The sequence below is a fragment of the Phragmites australis genome, chromosome 22, assembly GCF_958298935.1.
Source record: "Phragmites australis chromosome 22, lpPhrAust1.1, whole genome shotgun sequence".
NCBI classification, from domain to species: domain Eukaryota; kingdom Viridiplantae; phylum Streptophyta; class Magnoliopsida; order Poales; family Poaceae; genus Phragmites; species Phragmites australis.
Window position 1 is genome coordinate 21,226,261 of NC_084942.1, and position 19,959 is coordinate 21,246,219.

General features: G+C 42.7%; 1 protein-coding gene across 2 annotated transcripts; it reads right to left on the bottom strand.

The window, feature by feature from the left end:
• Positions 1-858: 858 nt before the first annotated feature.
• Positions 859-7,680, bottom strand: LOC133905176 (BTB/POZ domain-containing protein NPY4-like). 2 transcript variants are annotated; one of them, XM_062346904.1, is made up of 6 exons: positions 7,424-7,680; positions 7,248-7,335; positions 6,222-6,641; positions 3,309-3,378; positions 1,769-2,962; positions 859-1,670 (listed from the first exon to the last, which is right to left on the bottom strand). In XM_062346904.1, the coding sequence occupies exons 3-6, from the start codon at positions 6,281-6,283 to the stop codon at positions 1,080-1,082; spliced, it is 1,917 nt and encodes a 638-aa protein (XP_062202888.1). In that variant the 5' UTR covers positions 6,284-6,641; positions 7,248-7,335; positions 7,424-7,680; the 3' UTR covers positions 859-1,079. The 2 variants fall into 2 exon arrangements, with proteins under 2 accessions (XP_062202888.1, XP_062202887.1); XM_062346903.1 differs by lacking the exon at positions 7,248-7,335 and having other exon boundaries at positions 7,424-7,678.
• Between the last annotated feature and the right edge of the window lie 12,279 nt (positions 7,681-19,959).

Below are 19,959 nucleotides of genomic sequence, written 5' to 3' on the forward strand. Positions count from 1 at the left end.
TTGGGGTAGTTGACCCATGGGCTGGATATGGGCCGGGTATGGGCCGAAAGAATTCGAATTCACTGCAACAAGCAAACGATTTATTTTTATTTTTTAAATACAAAATTGAAAATATACGTGCCTATTTGAAAAATTACAAATCTAGACTCTTATCGTCCGTTGGATAACAGGCTAACTATCACCCATCGACAAGTTTAAAAATAAAAAATATTATGTTCCAATGCTCTCATAATTCAAAACACAATCAAATAGTAATAAAAAAATTATGGTGTAGAGGATGCTATTGTCTAGCTTTAAAAAATTTAGATAAAAATATGATTTGTATAATGAGAAAAAAAAGAGAAATTTCAAAGATCCATATATTTACAATTTTTGATTTAAAAATAAAAAACAACAAGCGAATGCTCACTAAGCAAACAGGCCTATTCCGATGTATACAATTGTAAATACAGTTCTAGAATCATGAGTTCACTGAATAGTTGCGTGAAATCTAGAACTCTAATTCTCTAAATATGCTGTGTACAGCTTAGAACCAAATCAGCATGTTTCTTTGGCTCAAATTCAATGGACAAAAGTCACCATTTGTATCTCTTCTAACACCTTACATGTGAAAATTAGCGTGTTTTTTCATTACTGCATAAGATTGCGCGAGCCATTCCACTAGTGTATAAGGATAATAGTACTCCCTCGAAACCACCTCTTAGTGTAACAGTAGAGAAGTGATATTGTGACTCGATCTACCAGGGTTTAAATCCTTTTGTCCGCAATTTATGCATATTTTTAACGGTATTATCTGTAGACATATGATAAAATATATGAGTGGTGTGCGTGCGCCATTGAAGATGTGCCAGTTCGATTGTACAGAAATTTTGAGCCGAATGATTTTCTAGCCAATTCCGAAGTTTCAATTGCAAACACACACTCCACTTGCCTATACTACTACTAGAATATTAGAAAGGATATGTAGCTAATAATCAATATTACACTAAATATATTTCTGTCAGGCAAATACAATCCAAGGCAGTAGTAACAAAACCATGACTGGCTTCCAAAAAAATAAGGAAAAAAAAAGACAATCACTATGACACAGAATGCCTCGTGATTCGTGATGGCGTTGACTTGGTCTCCTCCAGGTTGACGGAGCCGGCGGGGCTCTCCGACGTGTCCGAGCCGCTGTTCTCCCTGCTGCTCGCCTTGCCGGACCACAGCTTCCCCAACATCCTCTTCGCAGGCGCCGGCGCCACCGCGCCGCCCTTCGCCTTCTTCTTGTCCTTCTTGTCGCTGCTGCTCCTCCCGCTCCTGTTGGCGGCCAGGCTCGCCGACCGGAGCGAGCTGGCGTCACCGCCGGACGTCGACGTCGGCGCGCCCGTGCCGGCCCACTGATCGTCCTCGGTCGTCGCCGTCGTCGCGGCCGACCTGGAGCTGCCGCACGAGGTGCCGTTGCCGTCCTCCTTGGGCAGGAGGAGCGAGCGCGCGGGAGCGCTGCGGGCACCGCCGGCGGCAGAGACCGACGACTGCCGGACCTGCTCGAAGAAGATGACCTGCACCACCACGCGCAGGGGCAGCCGCTCGTTCTGCACGGCGTGCGCGCTCGCGTCGGCGGACAGCTTCTTGCAGTCCATCAGCGCGCTGAGCCGCTTCTTCTCGCTCTTCGACATGCCCGGATGCCCCTGCATGCGCACAGCATGTAGCTTGTGAGCATTTCACCTACTGAAATGCAGAACTATGCAGGATTGCAGAGCATGCGCATCATCACATATATGCACACCTTGAGATACATGTCGATGGCGCGGTAGAGCGCGTCGTGCACCGGTCGAGACGCGGCAGGCACCGATTCAGCGAGCGCGATGAACTTTGTAAGAGGAAGGCTGGGGTCCTTGGCGATCTCAGCAAGGTACCCGTCGATCAGCTTTGCGACAGCGGCCAGCTTCGAAGCGCTGGAGACAGGAGTGATCAGGTTATCAGTTACATCCAAGGTCTCTTCGTCTTCTTGCAGCTTTCGCTCACTCCCATCTGTGTGCTGCAGCATGAACTCCTCCAGTATTGCAGTGACCAGGTCTACATTGTACATAGCGTCATCGTTGGAATCCGCGGGTATGAGAAGATCTGAGACTGAAGCTCCGTCCAGACGCGCGCCGATCCTCTTCATCAGCTCGTCGCGGTAGGTCTCACCGGACCCCAGCAAGCATGCAGCTCTCAGCAGCTTCAGAAGGAGACCACAGGAGACAGAACCTTTCTCAGCTGGCAACAGGGAGATGATGGTTTCAAGAGCAGCACGATGCTTTGTGCAGTCAAGCCCATTGTTGACAGCATTGTCCAGGGAACTGAACAGCCATCGGCAGGCGTAGGCCCGCAGCGCTTCACCGATCACCTCGCTGCTTGTCCTCCCCTTGGCCTTGATGGCCAAGATGACCTTCTTGTACAGGCACATCTCAAGGTCGCAGAGGTCCTCCACCCACCAGTCTCTAGGCACCGTCTGCTGCTTCCTCACGCCGTTCCAGTGCGAGTCGAGGCCGTTCTCGGATGGAAGCTTCTTTCTGTTGTAGGTGTATGACCAGTCGACCTCCGATGGATCTATGGAAGCTTTGGAGGCGATGGAATCGATGCAGTGGTTGATCACCTTCAGGTTCTCTGTCCAGTGCTGGAGTGACTTTGTCGACTGCAGCACGATGATCGAGTCTTTCCAGGTGCGGAATATGCTTGCGGACAAGAACACGTCGATCTTGTAGATGAGGTTTCCCTTGTCAATCGTCTCGAACATCTCGAGGTACTCGGCGGCGCACCGGGCTGCGAGGACATTGTAGGCGTTGAGCGTGACGATCATACCGTAGCAGAACTTGGCACATATTTCAAATGCTGCAGGTCCGCCTGGGATATCAGAGATGTCTACTTCATCGTTGTTTTCCTCATTTGTTGAGGCCACCAGTGTTTGTAAGCGGGAACTCTTCGACAACAGAGGGAACTGCATGTATTTAAACAACGCATTTAGTCACTCAAGGTTTCAACCACATTCAAGATTCAGTCACAATTTTATTGTTTTAATACGAGCACTAGAAAGGACTCAAAGAAATAGTAAAATATTAAGTACGCAAAGGGAACCGGAAATGCATTAGTGAAGCAAAAATTACGGGAAGCAATACATCAATGGAGGAACAAACAAAATGAAAACAGAGTTTAGATAATTTTAGGTAGCACTAACCTCGGTGCATACAAAAAGGATATCTGTTACGCTTAAGAGCTAAGACAGAATTACTAACAAAAAAGGTGGAGCTAAGGCTGTAACATGTACAGGCAGAAGAATGAGTTACCTTGTGAAGATAAAACTTGACATCTCCTACTGCGATAACAATGTCCGTCGCCAGGTCAGTTGTAACAAACCTGAAAAGCGTATTAGAAAGGATGAATGCAACATTAGCATCATGTCGAAGAAGTACTAAAAATCGAGGAAAGTCGTAATACAGAAGTGAAGAACATCTAAGATCGACAACAAGATTGTAACAAATGCTTAACATTTGAAGCCTTGATCTTCTATTGATTGTTTTGCATGATATTTTTAAACTTAAACTGAGATAGCTTATCTTTTCGATAACATGCAGGTGAACTGTGCGTCTTCGTCTTAAGCAGGAAAAAGGTTCAGTACTAAAAAAAAACCGCAAGGAGAAACAGAAAAAAGGATATTGTCAGATGGGGCCGACAATGGCAACAACCAAAGCTAGATAGCTCCGAAAGCTTCATGGACAAACTTGATTAGAATAGTATCCATACATGAGCATCATCGAGATAAGCTTTGCAATGAAATGCCCAGAGACTGTGGAGAAATAGTTATTTTGTGATATGAAGGCTCATGCAAAGCCAAAGCAGAAATTGCAATGGAGGAAATACGAAAGAGCATGGATAACAAAGTGAAGCGTGTTGTTTCAATTCATATTACCGGGACCACAATAATTGCTGGGGAAAAATGGTCACACACCAAGGGGTGAAAAGCTTTTCTAAAAGAAAAGTGGTGCGATAAGAAAAGATCCATGGAATCCAGATAACCTTCCAATAATACATGTACAAAGTACAAACTACAAAGTAAAGTTGAAACGATAAAAATGAAAAATTCACCCACTGAATCAGCCAAGTGTCAGAAAAGGAATTGCAATTTTATCCTAAATAAAGTACCAAGAGCAAAGCAATAAAGTGGGGAAATCATGGAACCATTAACTAGAATTTTCCTTTTTATATATATTCCTATAAGGTAGCCCTATGCCTGACTGTTCTTTTTTACTTGTCGTTTAGGACAACGATTTGGTCTCCAATGTATGCCTTTGATCATTGCTTTTTCTAAGTATTTGTAATCCAAGGTTATAAAAAATATAATCATTTGAAAATATTTTCCATTAAAAATCTACTAATATCATTTGTATGTGACAAATCTTAATATTTTTATGTATATTAATGGTCAAATTTTCTAAAGATTGAATGCACACATCCCTAAACGTCATCTTTTTGAGAAAGGAGGGAGTATAACATAACTAATCAAACTACTAAGTGGTCCAAGGAAAATGATTTGACAACAAATTGATATTGCAAAATTCTAGGGAAATTATAGAATTTCGTTTTCAAAAATCAAAGTGGACCACACAGCCTTCAATCAACCCATGCAATTGATCTGATAGATGAACACTAAAGAGGCTGGAAAAGAGTATACCAGGAAAGTGGCGCATGCTATGAAGTGTACAGAAAGTTAAAGAACAGATGCCATTTGTAAAGAATCTGAGACGATGTATCCTATAAAGGAGATCAATGTACATAGTGTCTTTTGGATGCCATCATGAAACCCTCTGCTTGACACCACAAGTACTCACTTTCAAGAAGATCCTTTTTATGGTGCCAATCATTGTCCAAAGGAAAAATAATAATAATTCAAAAGTTCATTGCAAATGTTTTAGAATAGACTCAGTTGCTCGCCATCTCTAGAAACTAGACAAGTAAAGTTGTTCGTCTTGCTTTTTTTTTAGAACGGCGTGATCCCATCTACGCGGTCTTCTAAGAGACCAGGGGCTGGTGCGGGACAGGGGAATCAAACCCCCGCCGGTCGGGCTCCCACCTTGGAGCCTAACCACTAGGCTCCTTGCCCGTCCACTTGTTCGCCTTGCTTTATTAGGATCAAACATTAAAAAACTTCCGACCTATATGGTACAAAGATCTTCCCAAGAAAAATCCATCCAAAATTGTTATTTGCAGTTAAGCTTCCAGCTCACTATTCGTAATTTCGAAAACAAGCATAATTGTTGAGGTTAATATTGTCCCAACCCAACGCAACATAGACCACAAAGAAATATACCATCAATTTCAGTACCTTAACTTATTTTACTTCAAACGAAAAAAAAAAGGCAGAAGTGGGCATCACTTCGCGCCCACAAAGCTAAAGGCTGTTCTTACATGCGACCAACTAACGGTATGATTAGCCTCCTCTACTGGGTACATTGGTTTGTATCAAACTCATGGAACAATATTAAAGTATTGATCATTGCTTACTTGGGCAAATAGGGTGTGATTGGTTGCCCTCATAAATTTTGCTTGCATGGCAGACTGAGAGTTATATTTGTTGAATATAAGAATGTTTAATTGGTTGTATTTATCTGGATAGGTTGAACTGAGTTTGACTAAATCTGAGGCCACATGTATGAATGTAAGAGTTGAGACGGTGATTGGTTACTTGTATGAAGATGATTTTGTGACACTGACAAGTGAGTCCGCTTGCAACTGCAGAGAGCTACAGTGGAGTGCATTAGGAGCACTCCACAGCCCTTGATTTGGAGGTGGATGGATTGGATCAATCGCTACAGTGATGCTACAGTACCTGATGCTACAGTACAGATTTGTGCTACAGTAGAATCAAATAAGTAATCCACAGTAAACAGTAATTAATTAATGCAGAGAGCTGTAGCAGTAGACTCATATTACTGTGTAAACAGTAATCCTCTGCATTAATCATCATTAATGCAGAGGATCTGTGTCCGGTTGAAACTAGGCATGCACCCACTTGTATATAGTAAAAATTGATCCAATCATCCCTAACACAAGATCCTAGAATCATTCACGAATTATATTTCCCCAATAAAAAATTAGAATTCACGAATAATCAACTGGAGAAGTTATAAATTGAGAATTAAAGCAATTTGTATCTTTATATTCTGGAAATTCTAAACAAGAGCAAGTACGGACTACTTCACCTGATACTGTTCCCCTCTGTCTGAAAGACATCCGGCTTCGATCCAAGCTTCATATACTTCATCTTGACACACCAAGAATAACCTGAATCACCTCTGTATGCTTTCCCCCTTTTTGCTCTCACTCTTTTCCTTTCGCTTTTCTCCTCACCACTTCACTAGTCACCACCAAATCCGAACCAAGAAGAACAAGTCCCCTGAAATTTACTCCAAATTCCAAAAGGCAGGAGCAACCATTAGCTGCAGAGATCTAGGCTCTGGTGTCCCCTTGATCCATGGCCAATAAACAAAGTAGGGCTCTCTAGATTGGCGAACTATTCAACAAATCTTGCCAAGCTCTGGGTCCAAGAAAGCACAATGCCAACCCCAGGAATCCAAGTGCTCCTCCAAGTTGGATTGGATCACAGGCAGAGCAAGCAGCACCTGCAAAGCACAAGGGCAGCATCTTGGGGTGAGGGGACAGTGGGAATAATTGCAGAGGCAATGGGGGATGGGGTGTAGGGAGACCATGGGAGCAGGCACTAGTGAGGCTGGAATCTTATCAGGTTGCAGTAGAGAAAAACCACATGAATGGGAAATAAAAATCAGCGCAAGATCTCTCTTTTTCTCAGGAATCAGTAGTACATGTATGCAGTCAAACAGGGGCCCCCGGGGTAAACAAAGAATTGCAAACAGTTTCTTTTGTTTTTCTTTTTTTGAGGTGGAGGAATTGCAAATGGTTTGCTTCTCTTGAACCAAAAATAAAATTAGAGTGTATCAGGGGGGAGGTGGTGAAGATTATTTAAGTGTGTGCTCCGATCAATTGATTTTTCTTCTGAGTTTTTAGTGGAGAAACAAGAAAGAAAAAACTCACACTCTAATTTGAGAAACGGAACACAAGTAAGAATTTACAAAAGGAAAATGTATAAGAAACTTGGGATGTGTTTTAAGGAAGAGATCAGGCTCACACAACACTCCGATTCAGGAAAGCAGTGAATGGCTATGAAAAAACATCAGTTCAAGAAAAAAAAAGGAAATAGAGAAACTAACGAATGTTCGCCACCAATCTCACATGCTACTACTCCACACAAGTTAGGAAAGAATGATTGAACTGAGAAACATCCCAAGAGAAGAACAGCTCCATGTCATTACCAACTTGATCACTTTAATCAAATTGCACAAGCTTATTGGGGAGAAATGAAATGAAAAGGGATTCGAAAGCTTACCTCCTCGGCCTCCGTCTACCTCTGAAACTGCCGCAAGGAAAGGGGGAGCTGCAAGAACTGCCCCAGAGGAGAGAGAACAGTGCAAGAACAAGAAGTCAAGCAGACATCTATGTGCTTCAGCTCCTGTTTGTGTGTGTTCCTCCCGGGACAAACTGACTTGCTTTGCTGCTACTCCGATGCAAAGGAGTGATGCAGTTTGGTTCAGCTTAAAAAAGCTGGTGGGGTGGGGTACTGGGGTGGCAATGGAGGGTAGGGGCCAGCGAATGGACTTCTGTATTCTCTCTCTCTCTCTGTTTTTTCTTTTATACAGTTTACCTTAATTTGTTTTTTATTTAGCTATAACTTTCATATGACTTAGGGCTCGTCTGATTTTAGCCTGCACTCATCTTGGCAACACATGGGCTCGTCAAAAAGTTGGCGTCCATCTAAACGTATGTCCATATTTATGGTCAATACCAAAAAGTTGGCTAGGCAGCTTAGAGCTGCAATCCAAATGCGCCCTTAGATTTCTTTGGTGACGGAGTAAGGCAAGTAATCTTTGTAGTCAGACTACTCTCTGAAGAAAGGAAAAAAACATAAATTGAACCGGCTCTAGAAAGGCTGAAAAAGAAATGAAAATTTTGCACGCGTACTGCATCAATTATTTTCGGAGACAAGCCCATGCTACGACCGATGAATGAGATTTCGTGCCGGGCATGCTCATGATATTTCACATTCGAGTGACAGGGAAAGTTAGGCGTCATAACACTGCACCCAATAATTGCATTGCATGAGATGAGCAGTTTAACTAATAAAATCGGCCGTAATCATCAGTGGTCAAGATTGCCGGCAATACCCCTCTAATTATCAAATTGGGGCCCAAATTAATCGGGCCAATTTGGGGTGCTCATTACTGAAAACCATCAAGTCATACAGTTATGCAGATACGCAAATTATTTGAAGACTTTTGCCTTGATGGTGATCATGCTCACTGCTTAGGAGAAATATTCCGTTTCAGAAAAGAATTAGAAAAGAAAAGGAGTGAAGTTGAATAACAGAATAGTCAAACCACCTGATGTAGGGCTAAAGAAACCTCTGCTGAAAGATCCTGTTGGATCATTTCTCCCCTCTCTTCTGACCAAACTAAATTTGTTTACATCTTCAGTGGCTTCAAGTCTTTACCAAGACCATTAATTTGACAATTAGTTTGTCTTCAATTTTTTCCTCCTATCCGTTCAATGTCAGTGCCTAGGTTTGACTAGAATTTACAAGACAGAAACCTCTGTCACAGGGATAATTTATTTTTCAAATGCAGTTAAATATGGCGTGACAGTCATACTATTAATCAAAACCTAGTGTAATTATGAACAATACAGCATGCAAACTTTCGAACACACTATGTTAAGATTCTAAGATCATAACGAGAATAAATATTCGTCGGGAGGATAGCTGGATGATGTCAATTGCTAAGAGAAATATTAGACTATATATTGGGAAGAAATAATATCATAAGAGTGCGTTTGGTAGAGATCCAGATTCTTGTAGAAATGTTTTGGTTACATATTCTTCTTGAAAACATTTCTCTGGTGAATCAGAATCACCTCTGGAAATCATTTTGCTAGCTATTTGGATTCAGTGAGGATGATGGTACAGTTGACCATTTTGCTCTTTGTTAATATGTTTTTTATTTAACTTTATTTCAAAAAAAAAATTATTTGACTTTTTTTTCTTAACACACAATATCTCTCTCACTTACCTCTCTCCTTATCTCTCTCCCTCTCCCTTATCCATCCGACCAGCTCTATCTCTCTCACCTTACCCATTCAACAAAGGCGCGGCGGGCGCAGCAATCGGGCAGGTAGCGCGGAGGTAGCGGCCGGACAGGCAGCATGGCGAGCTAGCGGAGCGACGAGCGGCCAAGCAGCGTGGCGCAGCTGGCGGGCAAGTGATGCGGCGGGTGGCGGCCACATGCAGTGGTGAGGGCAAGGATAGAGATAGGGTGGGAGAATAAGTTGAAACACCTTCCACCCTGTTTCACTGATTCTGCCTGATTTGAGAAAAAATTTCAACTCCTCACTCCATTTAGAATCAGGGGAGAATCGAAAGTGATTTGGGCTTTCAAATGGGGCCTAAGAGACTTAGATTGATTATTCTTTTTGCTGGATTACAATGAGGTGTTGCTGCCCATTTATATAAAGAGAAAAAATTACAATTCTAAATTAACTTTAAATCTTAACTTACCAAATTTATCTCATATTAAATTAGAAACTAAAACAAACTTATCTCCTAACCATATCAAATCTAATTTCTACCAAACTTACCTCCTAATTAAGTGACAATCCTCGACCCCTTGTCCATAACACACTATATATACATCATCTTTTGATGTCAATCAGGGTCAAGTACTTGACCTCAGAAAAAAATGCATGAAAATAAGCACAATGGTGCTTAGTAAGATTTCATCATATCCATCGTCCCCTAATGATGTTTCTTAAGCTTAATGCTTTTAAGTAGGAGTATATAACACCTGTGATCTACTCAGGCTATCTCACTTCAGCGACGGGATCCTCTGCAGTATCTGTGTCCCTCACTTCACCTCTCTTGGTCCCCTCCTCAATATCTAATCTACTTTTCTTTTAAGTAGGAGTACAAGGCTTTCCTATTGACTTTATGTTATATCATGCTGCAACTTTTAGTCTGTCACACCATGAACCATGAGTGACACATGGTGCTGACTCCCCTACCTTGTGATCAGGAATCTGTTCATTGTTTTGTGGGCATGCTAATAGTACTAGCCTAGCCTTCTTTTTGCTCACACATTAGCCCCCTCTCTCTCTCCCTCAAGTATGCGTTGCAAGATTTGAAGATCAACTGCCCAGGTACATGTAGGTAGGTGGTCTAGGATTCTTGCCCTGCGTCTTGATAGGCTCACAAGTCCCAATGGCCAATATTTTGTCTGCCCTACATAGATCTGTAGATCCATCAGCATATTTTGCATATTGGCCGGCTGGCATCACCGAGGACCGTATGTATAGGTGATGGTTGAGGCTGACCAACCGACCAAGCAATGGATTCGCATCCTGTGACAAAACTGGCATCATTTCAAACAGTATAGAGATCGTTGTTCAAACAACATAGTTTTTAGCGAGGACCAGTTTGGCACGCAGGAGCTTTCTCCGAATGCAGAAATTAGATGCCTTAATTTCTGAAACTCCACCACATGGAGGGAGCTCTGATCATTCATGCCATTTCGTCTGAATCTGAACATGAATTATCAGTCCCCAAGCAGGATGAGCCCCCAAGGCCAGGCAAGCAGAGGTGGGCGTCCTATGTAGAAGGGAGGGAGAAAGCAGTGCCATACACACACCCTGCATGGACTGTACTGCAGATCACTGATCTGAACTCACCTCCCCCGGCACCTGCATCTGAGGGCAGCGATCCCCCACCCACTTTCTTGTGTCAGTCCAACCATGGCTGGCTCAGTCAGTCAGGCTTGTCCTCCAAAAGAAAGACTGGTCTGATTCCTGATCTGATCTGAGCAGGTTAACCATCCATCCATGTCAGTGGCTCAATGTGTACTGATAATCATAGTGTTGTGTGGTTAAGTCAAGTGACAGAAAGGCTTTGGCATGCATCAAGTGGCGGCTTTAAGTCAAAGTGAGATTTGGATCCCTCTCCCTGTCATTGTTCTAGCTGGGACCCTGGATTAGGCAACTAACTGAAAAGGTAGGATTGTGCTTGTGCTGTGCATGCCATGGTTTTGGCCAGGAGCTGTTGGCAGTTTCTCACTGAATAGCTCTTGCTTGATCTGCTTACTGTCTAGTCTCAATGATGAATCATGCAATCATCAACTCTATTAAGATTTGCACGAATCCACACCGATTTCTCTAGCCAAGTGCAGACAGAGCTCTTGCTATATTACATTCATATCTACCATGCAAATGATTGAGCCGTAGATACTGTAGCTCTGTTTGGTTCACCACCATAGATTACCACATTTTTGACAAAACCGTGTCTAAGGTGTGGCGAGCAATTTTTTTCGCTAACCTTAGGCAAAGTTTGATAAAGAAATTGGTCTATGATAGGTGGGGTTAAATGCTAAAAAACTATGACACGCCAAAACTGTGGCAGCGAAACAAATAACTCCCAGAGAAAATCTGATAAAGTGTGAAAAAATGCGGCAACGAACCAAACACGGCCTCTATCTATGGGCATCAAGAAAGATTCTGTCACATCCTGAAATCGTAATCACGTAATTAAGTATAACCATACTTCATAAGTATTATATTTGATTTGGAGTAATTTTGTTTCGGAGCATTAGAGCACTTAGTTTTAAATCAATTTGATGAGGGGAAGAAATTCAGGATAGAAAAGAAATGAATTCGTAGTTTAAACGGGCTTCTTTCTCTAGCATATGGGTCCCACAGGGTGGCCAACCACTCCCTTGGGTAGCAGCCCCACCTGCTCCCTCTCTCTCTCCCTCACTCCCCCACGCTCTCTCCAACCGGCCAAGGCAAGGGAGCAGCTCCCCTCTCCCTCCCCTGAAGCACTCTCTCTTTCTTCCTCGAATTCACCTTCTAGAAGCCCAATCGAGGTACACATGTGGTACTCACACGTTCCTTAGCTCCTAAGCTCCTCATCCATCCAATTTATTTGCGTTTTCCCGAAGGATTCGAGCCATTCTTGACTTATTTTGGTGTCCTTGGTTGAAGCACGAGGAGCACTGACGTTCTTCCTCTTCTTGAGCTTTTCCACCTTCCCCCGATGGTCACCAACCTCGGTAAAGCATTTTGGGTGAGTCTACTAGGCTCCCATGGAAAGGATGCGTGTTTTGGTTGGATAAATTCCGAGTATGGAGCTTCGGTCACGAAGTTGCGGCGCTTTTCGTGTCTTGATGCTTAGGAGCGATTTCGAGACATTAGATGAGTTTAAGTCATGGAATTGAGTTGTCGTGTTGGTAGATGAAGTTTAGAGTCCATAAACTAGTGCAAAACCTTTTCTCTTTGGATCGAGGAAGCTTGCAAATCAAATCGGTCATTTCTCCCCGTGAAAATGCTCTCTGCAGCAACCCGGATAGTCCGGGTAGAACCCAAAGGTTCCGGGTAGCCCAATGAAACCCCCGCTGAATTATCCTCGGAAATCGTTAGGGTTTGGGATGCGTTTTGGGTCTAGAAATCTTTGTATAGTGTATATACATGTCTGTGTAGGATAGATTCAACATGTGAGTTAAATTGGTCGTGGAAAACCATCGAGAAGTTCAAGTCGGCCTAACCCAGATGTTCCGAATTAAACCCGGAGGGCCCGGGTAATTCGCAGTGCTTTTAACTGAGCACTCTCGCTCGGAGCCTCACCTGGATAATCCCCCTAACCCAGAGATTCTATGTATAGCCTGAAGGTTTTGGGTTAATTCGATTTAGATTTAGTAGAGCACCTTCACTCATAGCCTCATCCAGATATTTCGGCCTAACCCAAAGGTTCCAGAATCAGTCCAGACCTTCTGAGTTAATTAAAAAATGACTAACTGAGAACCCCTGTTCGGAGTACAACCCGAAGGTTCTGGAATCCGGATGTTCCAAGTTCAACCCTGTCGGAGGGTGAACTCCTCAAGCAGGGATCCGGAGGGATCCCCTTTGAGATTCGGCCGGGGGGATGATTCTGAATCTGTTTTGCGGGTGAAATAAATGGGCATAAATGCGATGCAGGTGGAATGGAAGGATCAGATGCAGAAAGTAGTAAATGCTCAGGAGGTTTTTAGACAGGTTCGGGCCGCACTGAGCGTAACACCTTACTCCTGTGTGTATGCTATAAATGCTTTGAGAATGTCTCTCAGAGGTTCTACTGGGTTACAAGAATATTTGTCTAGTCTAGAGCTTCGGGCTCCTTGTTCTTCGGTGATCTGAGCTGCTGTGCTTGTACTGAACCTCTGTCTTGCCTAACTTCGAATGGTCTTCGCCTTTTTTCTCCGGGGAGCCCACTCCGCCTTAAATACCCGCCGGGGCGGTAGCGTGCCCAGAAAGGGAGGGCGCGAGTTCCAAGGCACCATAAATGGAAAGCAATCATCATGGGCTGTTGCGCGAGGTGACGGGGAGGGTTGAAAACGCGCCCCTGTCCGGTCTTGTATATCATCATGTCGTTCTTCAACAGGCGCCGGGGGGGACCACCGGGCAGCCACCGAGCAGCCCGGCGTGCCCGCCCGGTCAGAGCAGGCCTGACACAGCAGGGCGGCAGGCGGGGCGCCTTGGGCTTCGCGATGTTATCCCGAAGCGCGCCAGATGTCCCGCGACGGGACCCGTGTATTAAATGACCCCACGCCTCCTTGCCAGGTCGTGGCAGGGACTGACAGCGAGCGTGGAGGAGCAGTTGGAGGTGACAGGCCATGTGCCCTCTTAAATGTAGCATCAGGCCTCTCATCAGTTGACACTTCATCGCTGGACCTCTGTGGGGGCCACTGGCGTGGGACTTCTTAGGCCCTCGGGGATCCGAGTGCTCGGGGGCCACTGTTCGCCGTCTCGAGCACTCTCTCCCGGATATGCCCTATCTTGGTCATCGAGGGTCCGAGTGCTCGGGGGCCACTGTTCGCAGCCCCGAGCACTCTATTTTCGGAACTTGGTCCTCTCGGGTCATCGGGGAACTCGGGTACTCGGGGAACCACTGTTCGTGGCCCCATGCACCCTCTCCCAGGACTTGATCTTCTCGTACCTTGCAGAGATGATCCCGTGGGAGGGCACCACGTGGCACTCTGCTATTCTGGCCTCGGGACTCGGGGACCCCTGGTTCCTGTGTCACCGACAAACCCAGAGTCTCCGGCCTCCTGTTAGCTTTTTAAAGTCATTTAGATCGTAAAGTTTGCTATTATTTCGCATGTCTTGCACTTTTAACTTGTTGTTATACATATTGTAGCATACATTATTACACTTTATTCATACTCAACATTGCACGCGTTCTTCTTTAGTGAACGAAGAACCGGAACGTGACGCGAGAGTGGGTGAAGGCGACGCCAATCTAGAAGAATTCTGCGAGTATTGCATGGGTAGCATTAGGCGGTCACCGGAACAACAAGGCAATCATCTAAGCATATTTCTCCTATTAATTTGGATCATATGTGTCTAATATGATAGCATATGCTTTATGTATGTTTGTATGTTTTCGAGTCGGCGTCGGGTTTTGGTATGGGTAGAACCTATATTAATGTATTACATCCTGTGTCTTAAGATATTGATGATCTATATACTTGTATCCGGAGTTTAACTTGATATTGCCTAATTCAAAGGTTAACCGAATTGCTTAGCCATGCTTAGGTTCTTCGGTAGAGGTCAAACGGTAAAATGAATTCATCTTTCGCGAGCATTGACTTTAATTACTATCATAATGATAACAATATTGGGTTTATGATGTTGGTTGGATGAGTAGTGAGGATGAGGCGAGAAGTGAGCGGTGTTAGGGGTGTTTTCTCCTGCCCCAATGTGGAGTTCCCTATGGTAGGTCGGGAGAGGAACCTGGATATTATAGACCACTTGCATCGTTTAAGCACAGTCCATTAGTACCGTTGGCTTTAGCAATTTACATCCTCACCACGTGTCGATCTAATAGTAAGATAAGCTGAATATCATACGCCATGCTAACACTTGTCGTGCGTGACTATGACGCGTAAGAGAAAAAAATAGGAGAAGCAAGATGGTGGGGAGCCGAAGGTGTCTGGTACATGCTCGCGGTACTCTCGGTGCTATAAGGGTATGTGTAAGTGGGTAGTTATGGGTATGAGAATGGTTGACATGAGTACCCTTGATGTGGACATGTGCGGTCACATGAGCTATATGGTCCTCAAGTCATGTGGGTAAAGGAGCATTTCCTACAGGGTGTAAAATCAAGTCGAATTATCGTGCTCTCGATCATGAGCATACTTTTGTCCATCTGTATTGGTCATAGAGTTTCGAATTTGGGATAATATAGTGGGTATGTTAAAATTGTTCTATTTACACCTATGTACATTATGGTTTCAGTTGTATCTATGTTTATATTGGTAGTTATGGTTTAAAATGATACTTGTGGTATAGTATAGTTGCTCACATGTTTATGTTAAATTGCCATTTACATCAATTTACTTAACCATATGGCTAGATTTTTGCTAATATTAAAATGCATAATTCTTGGAGTCGGATTATCTATAAGTACCTATTATGAATTAAGTCTTGTGAGTACATTCATATTCACGCTGCTCTTTCAGGTGTTACCAGCGATAAGGAGTTGGTCTTTAGCTACTTCACGCCTGCCGATGGTGGTGGCAGGCATGAGTAGACAAATGCTTAGAGGCCGTGTTTTTTGATGAAGCTTAAAGGTATATGGCTTTATCATCTTTTTGATGTTTATAGCTTTAGCTTCCGTTATATAGTTTCTCTTTTATCTTAGAGACTGATTAGCTTTAGTATCCTCCTAGCTGTTTTGCTGTAAATTTTGAGAATTTGCAAATGTTTATGAACTTTTAATATAAGTTTAATTACTCGTTCTTTATTAAACTGTGGTGTAATATTAAACGTTGAAAAGATATATATTTTAATTTTGGACACAAAATATATGCTGAGACTATCAAAATGATATTCTGATTAATTATTAAAATTATAATTATATAAACGATCGACTTAATAATTAATTAAAAAAAAGATCCTCGCAAATTCAGACATCAGATCTTCCATTACGGTCCCCTCCTCTCCGTACCGTTTGGGCCTTGCTCTGCTGAAGTCTGAACAGGTGAACAACCACAGGTCCACAACTGTGCGTGCATGCATGTTCATGGATGGATTGGTTGTCGAAAAAGTCCAGTGAGAACAGTTCCGAGATTGGATTCTGCTGCAGCTGGGGCTTCCTGCTGAAGCATCTAATCTGGACTGGTTACACTCCAGATGCATGCATCCGAATGAACGTCGGACACATCACACTTCCAACATCAACTTTTTTGCTGCTAATTAATCCAAGCTCTATACGGTTTGGGGCCATTCTCTGCATTCCAAACGTTTTGCTGCAGAACATTAACCCATCTCAACTTAGGATTGGGTGACCACTTCATAATCTTTTCTTTCTCTTTCACATGAGACATTAACTACTGTTATTCCCTTTTCTTTTTCCTCTTTTTTACGAATATAATTTCGCCCTTTCTGTTACTACATCACACTGATTTTTTTTAAGGAGTTTTCAAGGATCAAAGTGGAACTTCTGATGGAGAAGTGGAGATCCAAGGAATGTCGTTCTCTTTCTTACAGGCCTGCATTGCTTTCGGTAATGTGGTCCAATTAGTTCTAAACTTCTAACTACTGCGACATGTGGTCCATCACGCAAAGCTTCTAAAGTATTGAGCGCTACTAATCTGATTCTATAAACTGACGATGCACGATCACATGTTAACCGAGATCGAGTGGTGAAGCACTGAAGCTAGCTAGCATCGAGTGTTGGGTTCTTTGGAATCAGGTAGGGTGCATCAGGTAAGAAAAATATTTTTTAGATGGTCAAAAGCTGTCTTATATATTATTTATTTACTACATGAGAGGAATTCAGAGGGGATCTAAGATCAGCATCGAACGGAACTAAACTATAGGTTTGTTCAGGAGGGTTCTAGCGCCAAACTCTATTATAATTTAGACGGAGCCCTTCTAAATATTTCAATTCTATCAATTCATAAATCTTTTATGTAGATAATTTTTAAGGAAACTTATTAATTAAAATTCTAAAGACTATTATAAAAGAAGGAACAAAGGAAAGATTTTTTAAAGGTGTGCCACACTCTATAGATGGTGGTAATGAAAACCTTCGCAAAACACGGATGACGAGTTACATAATAGATGCATAATGTTTTTTTACCATGCTTTACTTTCTTATTTTTGTTTGCTATTAGCCAAACCTTCGCAAAATGAAAGGCTGGAATGTTTTTTATTTTCTAAAAAAACTAATTTTATAAAATAGCCTCTCATAATATATTGTGGAGTTGAGGAGTAATTACCCGTTACTGTAATACTCCTGCACCCCCACCCCGCCCGAGTTCTCTCTGGCGATTTTTTCCCTAGCCGCATCCGCCGGCTGCCTCCTCTCGCCGCCGGCCACTTCCGCCCACCGCCGTGGCAATTCACAGTGTTTTTGCAGGCCGCGGTGACTTTGTTTCTGGTGATTTTATTTTTTTCATAGAGGTTGTGGATCTGTGGCGTTGAAGCTTTCATTTTCGTTTTGTTTTCAGCGCGGGAGAGGAGATGGGGCTCACGTTCACGAAGCTGTTCAGCCGCCTCTTCGCCAAGAAGGAGATGAGGATCCTCATGGTCGGTCTCAACACGGCTGGTAAGACCACCATCCTCTACAAGCTCATGCTCGGCGAGATCGTCGGCACCATCCCCACCGTCGGTACGCCTCCCATCCAAATCCTACTTCATGTGTTTGTGCTGTTACAGTATGTGTATAATGTTAATTAACTGTTGGGAGTCTGTGACTGCAAGTCTCAATTTCGTGCTGCAATTTTGAGTCTAGGAGTATGTGGGCATAAGGACTGTTGCACCTTGAGTTGCACGGCAATTGACGCCTTCATGGCTTTACGCTTTGAGTTCCTTTGGCAATTGAGATTGTTCGTAGTAACAAAATGTTTTTGGGTCTGGGGATAAGTCGCAGCTGACAGTGGAGTTGATTCTCTTGATCAAGTGAATCTTATAGTTTGTATGCTACTTCATGCTTGGCTTCGTGTTTCGTCTTGTATGTCGGCTTATGCAACTATTAGGCTTGAAATCCTGTAAGCTGTTTTCTGAAAGGAACTTAAGCTATGCCAAACAGGTGATGATTAAATTAGTGGGTTGGGGTGTCAGCCTATTGTTTTGCATCTTGCCAAGTTCAAGAATTGACACTCGATATTCAGCTTAGGTAGTAGGTCGCCTACAAGATAACTTGTCAGCGCTTTCTAGAGTGATGATGCACATTTTGGACTATCTTAAGCATAAATAGTCTCATGAGTACAGTTTTGTGTTCCCATCATTGTTCCTTGTAACTGCCCCTATGAGCACTACTTGTTTTGTTCTTATTGCCCTTTAGTTTTATTCTTCTTGCACTCATTAACTTTTCATAGGTTGGTGTGTGCAAAAACTTTTAATGGTTCCTTAATCCTTTAGGAATGTTAATGTATATCCTCTTCTGTTATTATTATCTATTAAGAATTGTGTAGATAATTTCGTTGTGAGTCATAACCTCATCCATTTAGATTATTGGCCGTCTGTTACATTTTTCCATTAATTAAAAATGTACTGATTCATTTAATTTACAACAGGTAAACCACTCTGAGAATAAAGCAGATAATATATCTGATTTTGCCTCTGAAAATGGTGGGAGGAACAAAACAATAGATCAGAAAGCACGATTTAACGCTGGAAAAGAAGTTGGGGATGGCAGGCAATCTGAAGATGATGCCGCAGCCTGAAAATTTGACTAAATTGGTATAATCCAATAGCCCAAGTGCTATTTTCGTTGTGTAAAGTTGGGTTCGCACAAAACATTTTGTAGCTTTTCACATTTTTCTGGTGAGATAGGATGTTGAAGGAAAGTATATTAAGTGCAACTATGATATTTTCTCATGACAATATAGCACTCTACTTTTCGCAGATGTGCGCACATATTCTTTCAAGAACAAACGCACAAAACACCGCGGCGTCTCTCAGAAATGCTCTGGCCCTTTGCCCTAGTAGATGAGTCCGCATGTCGTCACCATTCTGCAGGAGTTACAAGACCTAATCGCGACTGTAGCGTACAGAAAGTTTGCTTTTAACCTTACCTGGAGTGACCTGTCAATGCCGGACGCAACCATCTTTTCTGCTCTACTCTACTCCCGATAGATGCAATGTCGGTATCCCCGTCCGTATCTCTATTGCTACAGTGATGCAGACAGATTTGAGGGTTCGCTGGTGCTATAGCAGAGCTAGTATTAAGTACTATAGTGATGCATTAGATGATACGAACTCTATATTTGAGGTGCTCCTTTCTGTCTGTATCATTATTTATAGAGAATCTATCTATATCATTATTTATAAGAATGACTGTGATTTTAAAGAGATAAAAAAATATAGAAAATAGGGTTGTTGTTAAAGATGAAAAAATAGAGAGTACTATAATAGTATAAAAAATACTATAATAGTATTATATGAGATGAATTTTTAAAGTATATACTAAAGATAGCCTAATGCTATATAAAAAATAACGTATGTGTACCACTATAACGGTACTATTGACAATTCCCTCAAAAAGCTCTTATTCTTGGATCTAGAACCATCTTCCTAGCAAAACACCTTTACTGTTAGCTCCACTTCCATAGCAGATCTGCTTCACCATAGATTTTTAGAGCAGAGCTGAAAACCCTAGAGTGGAGTTATACCAAACATGCCCTATGTAGCATCAACTCTATAGAGTTGGAACTCTGACAAATATGTCGTTTAAGTTGTGCACATAATATGACACTTTGGATAAACAAAAACTATTTTAATAGTACTAGTATTCACCTCTCATCTTATGTACAAGCTGTAGTATCTGATCGTACATCTTAACAC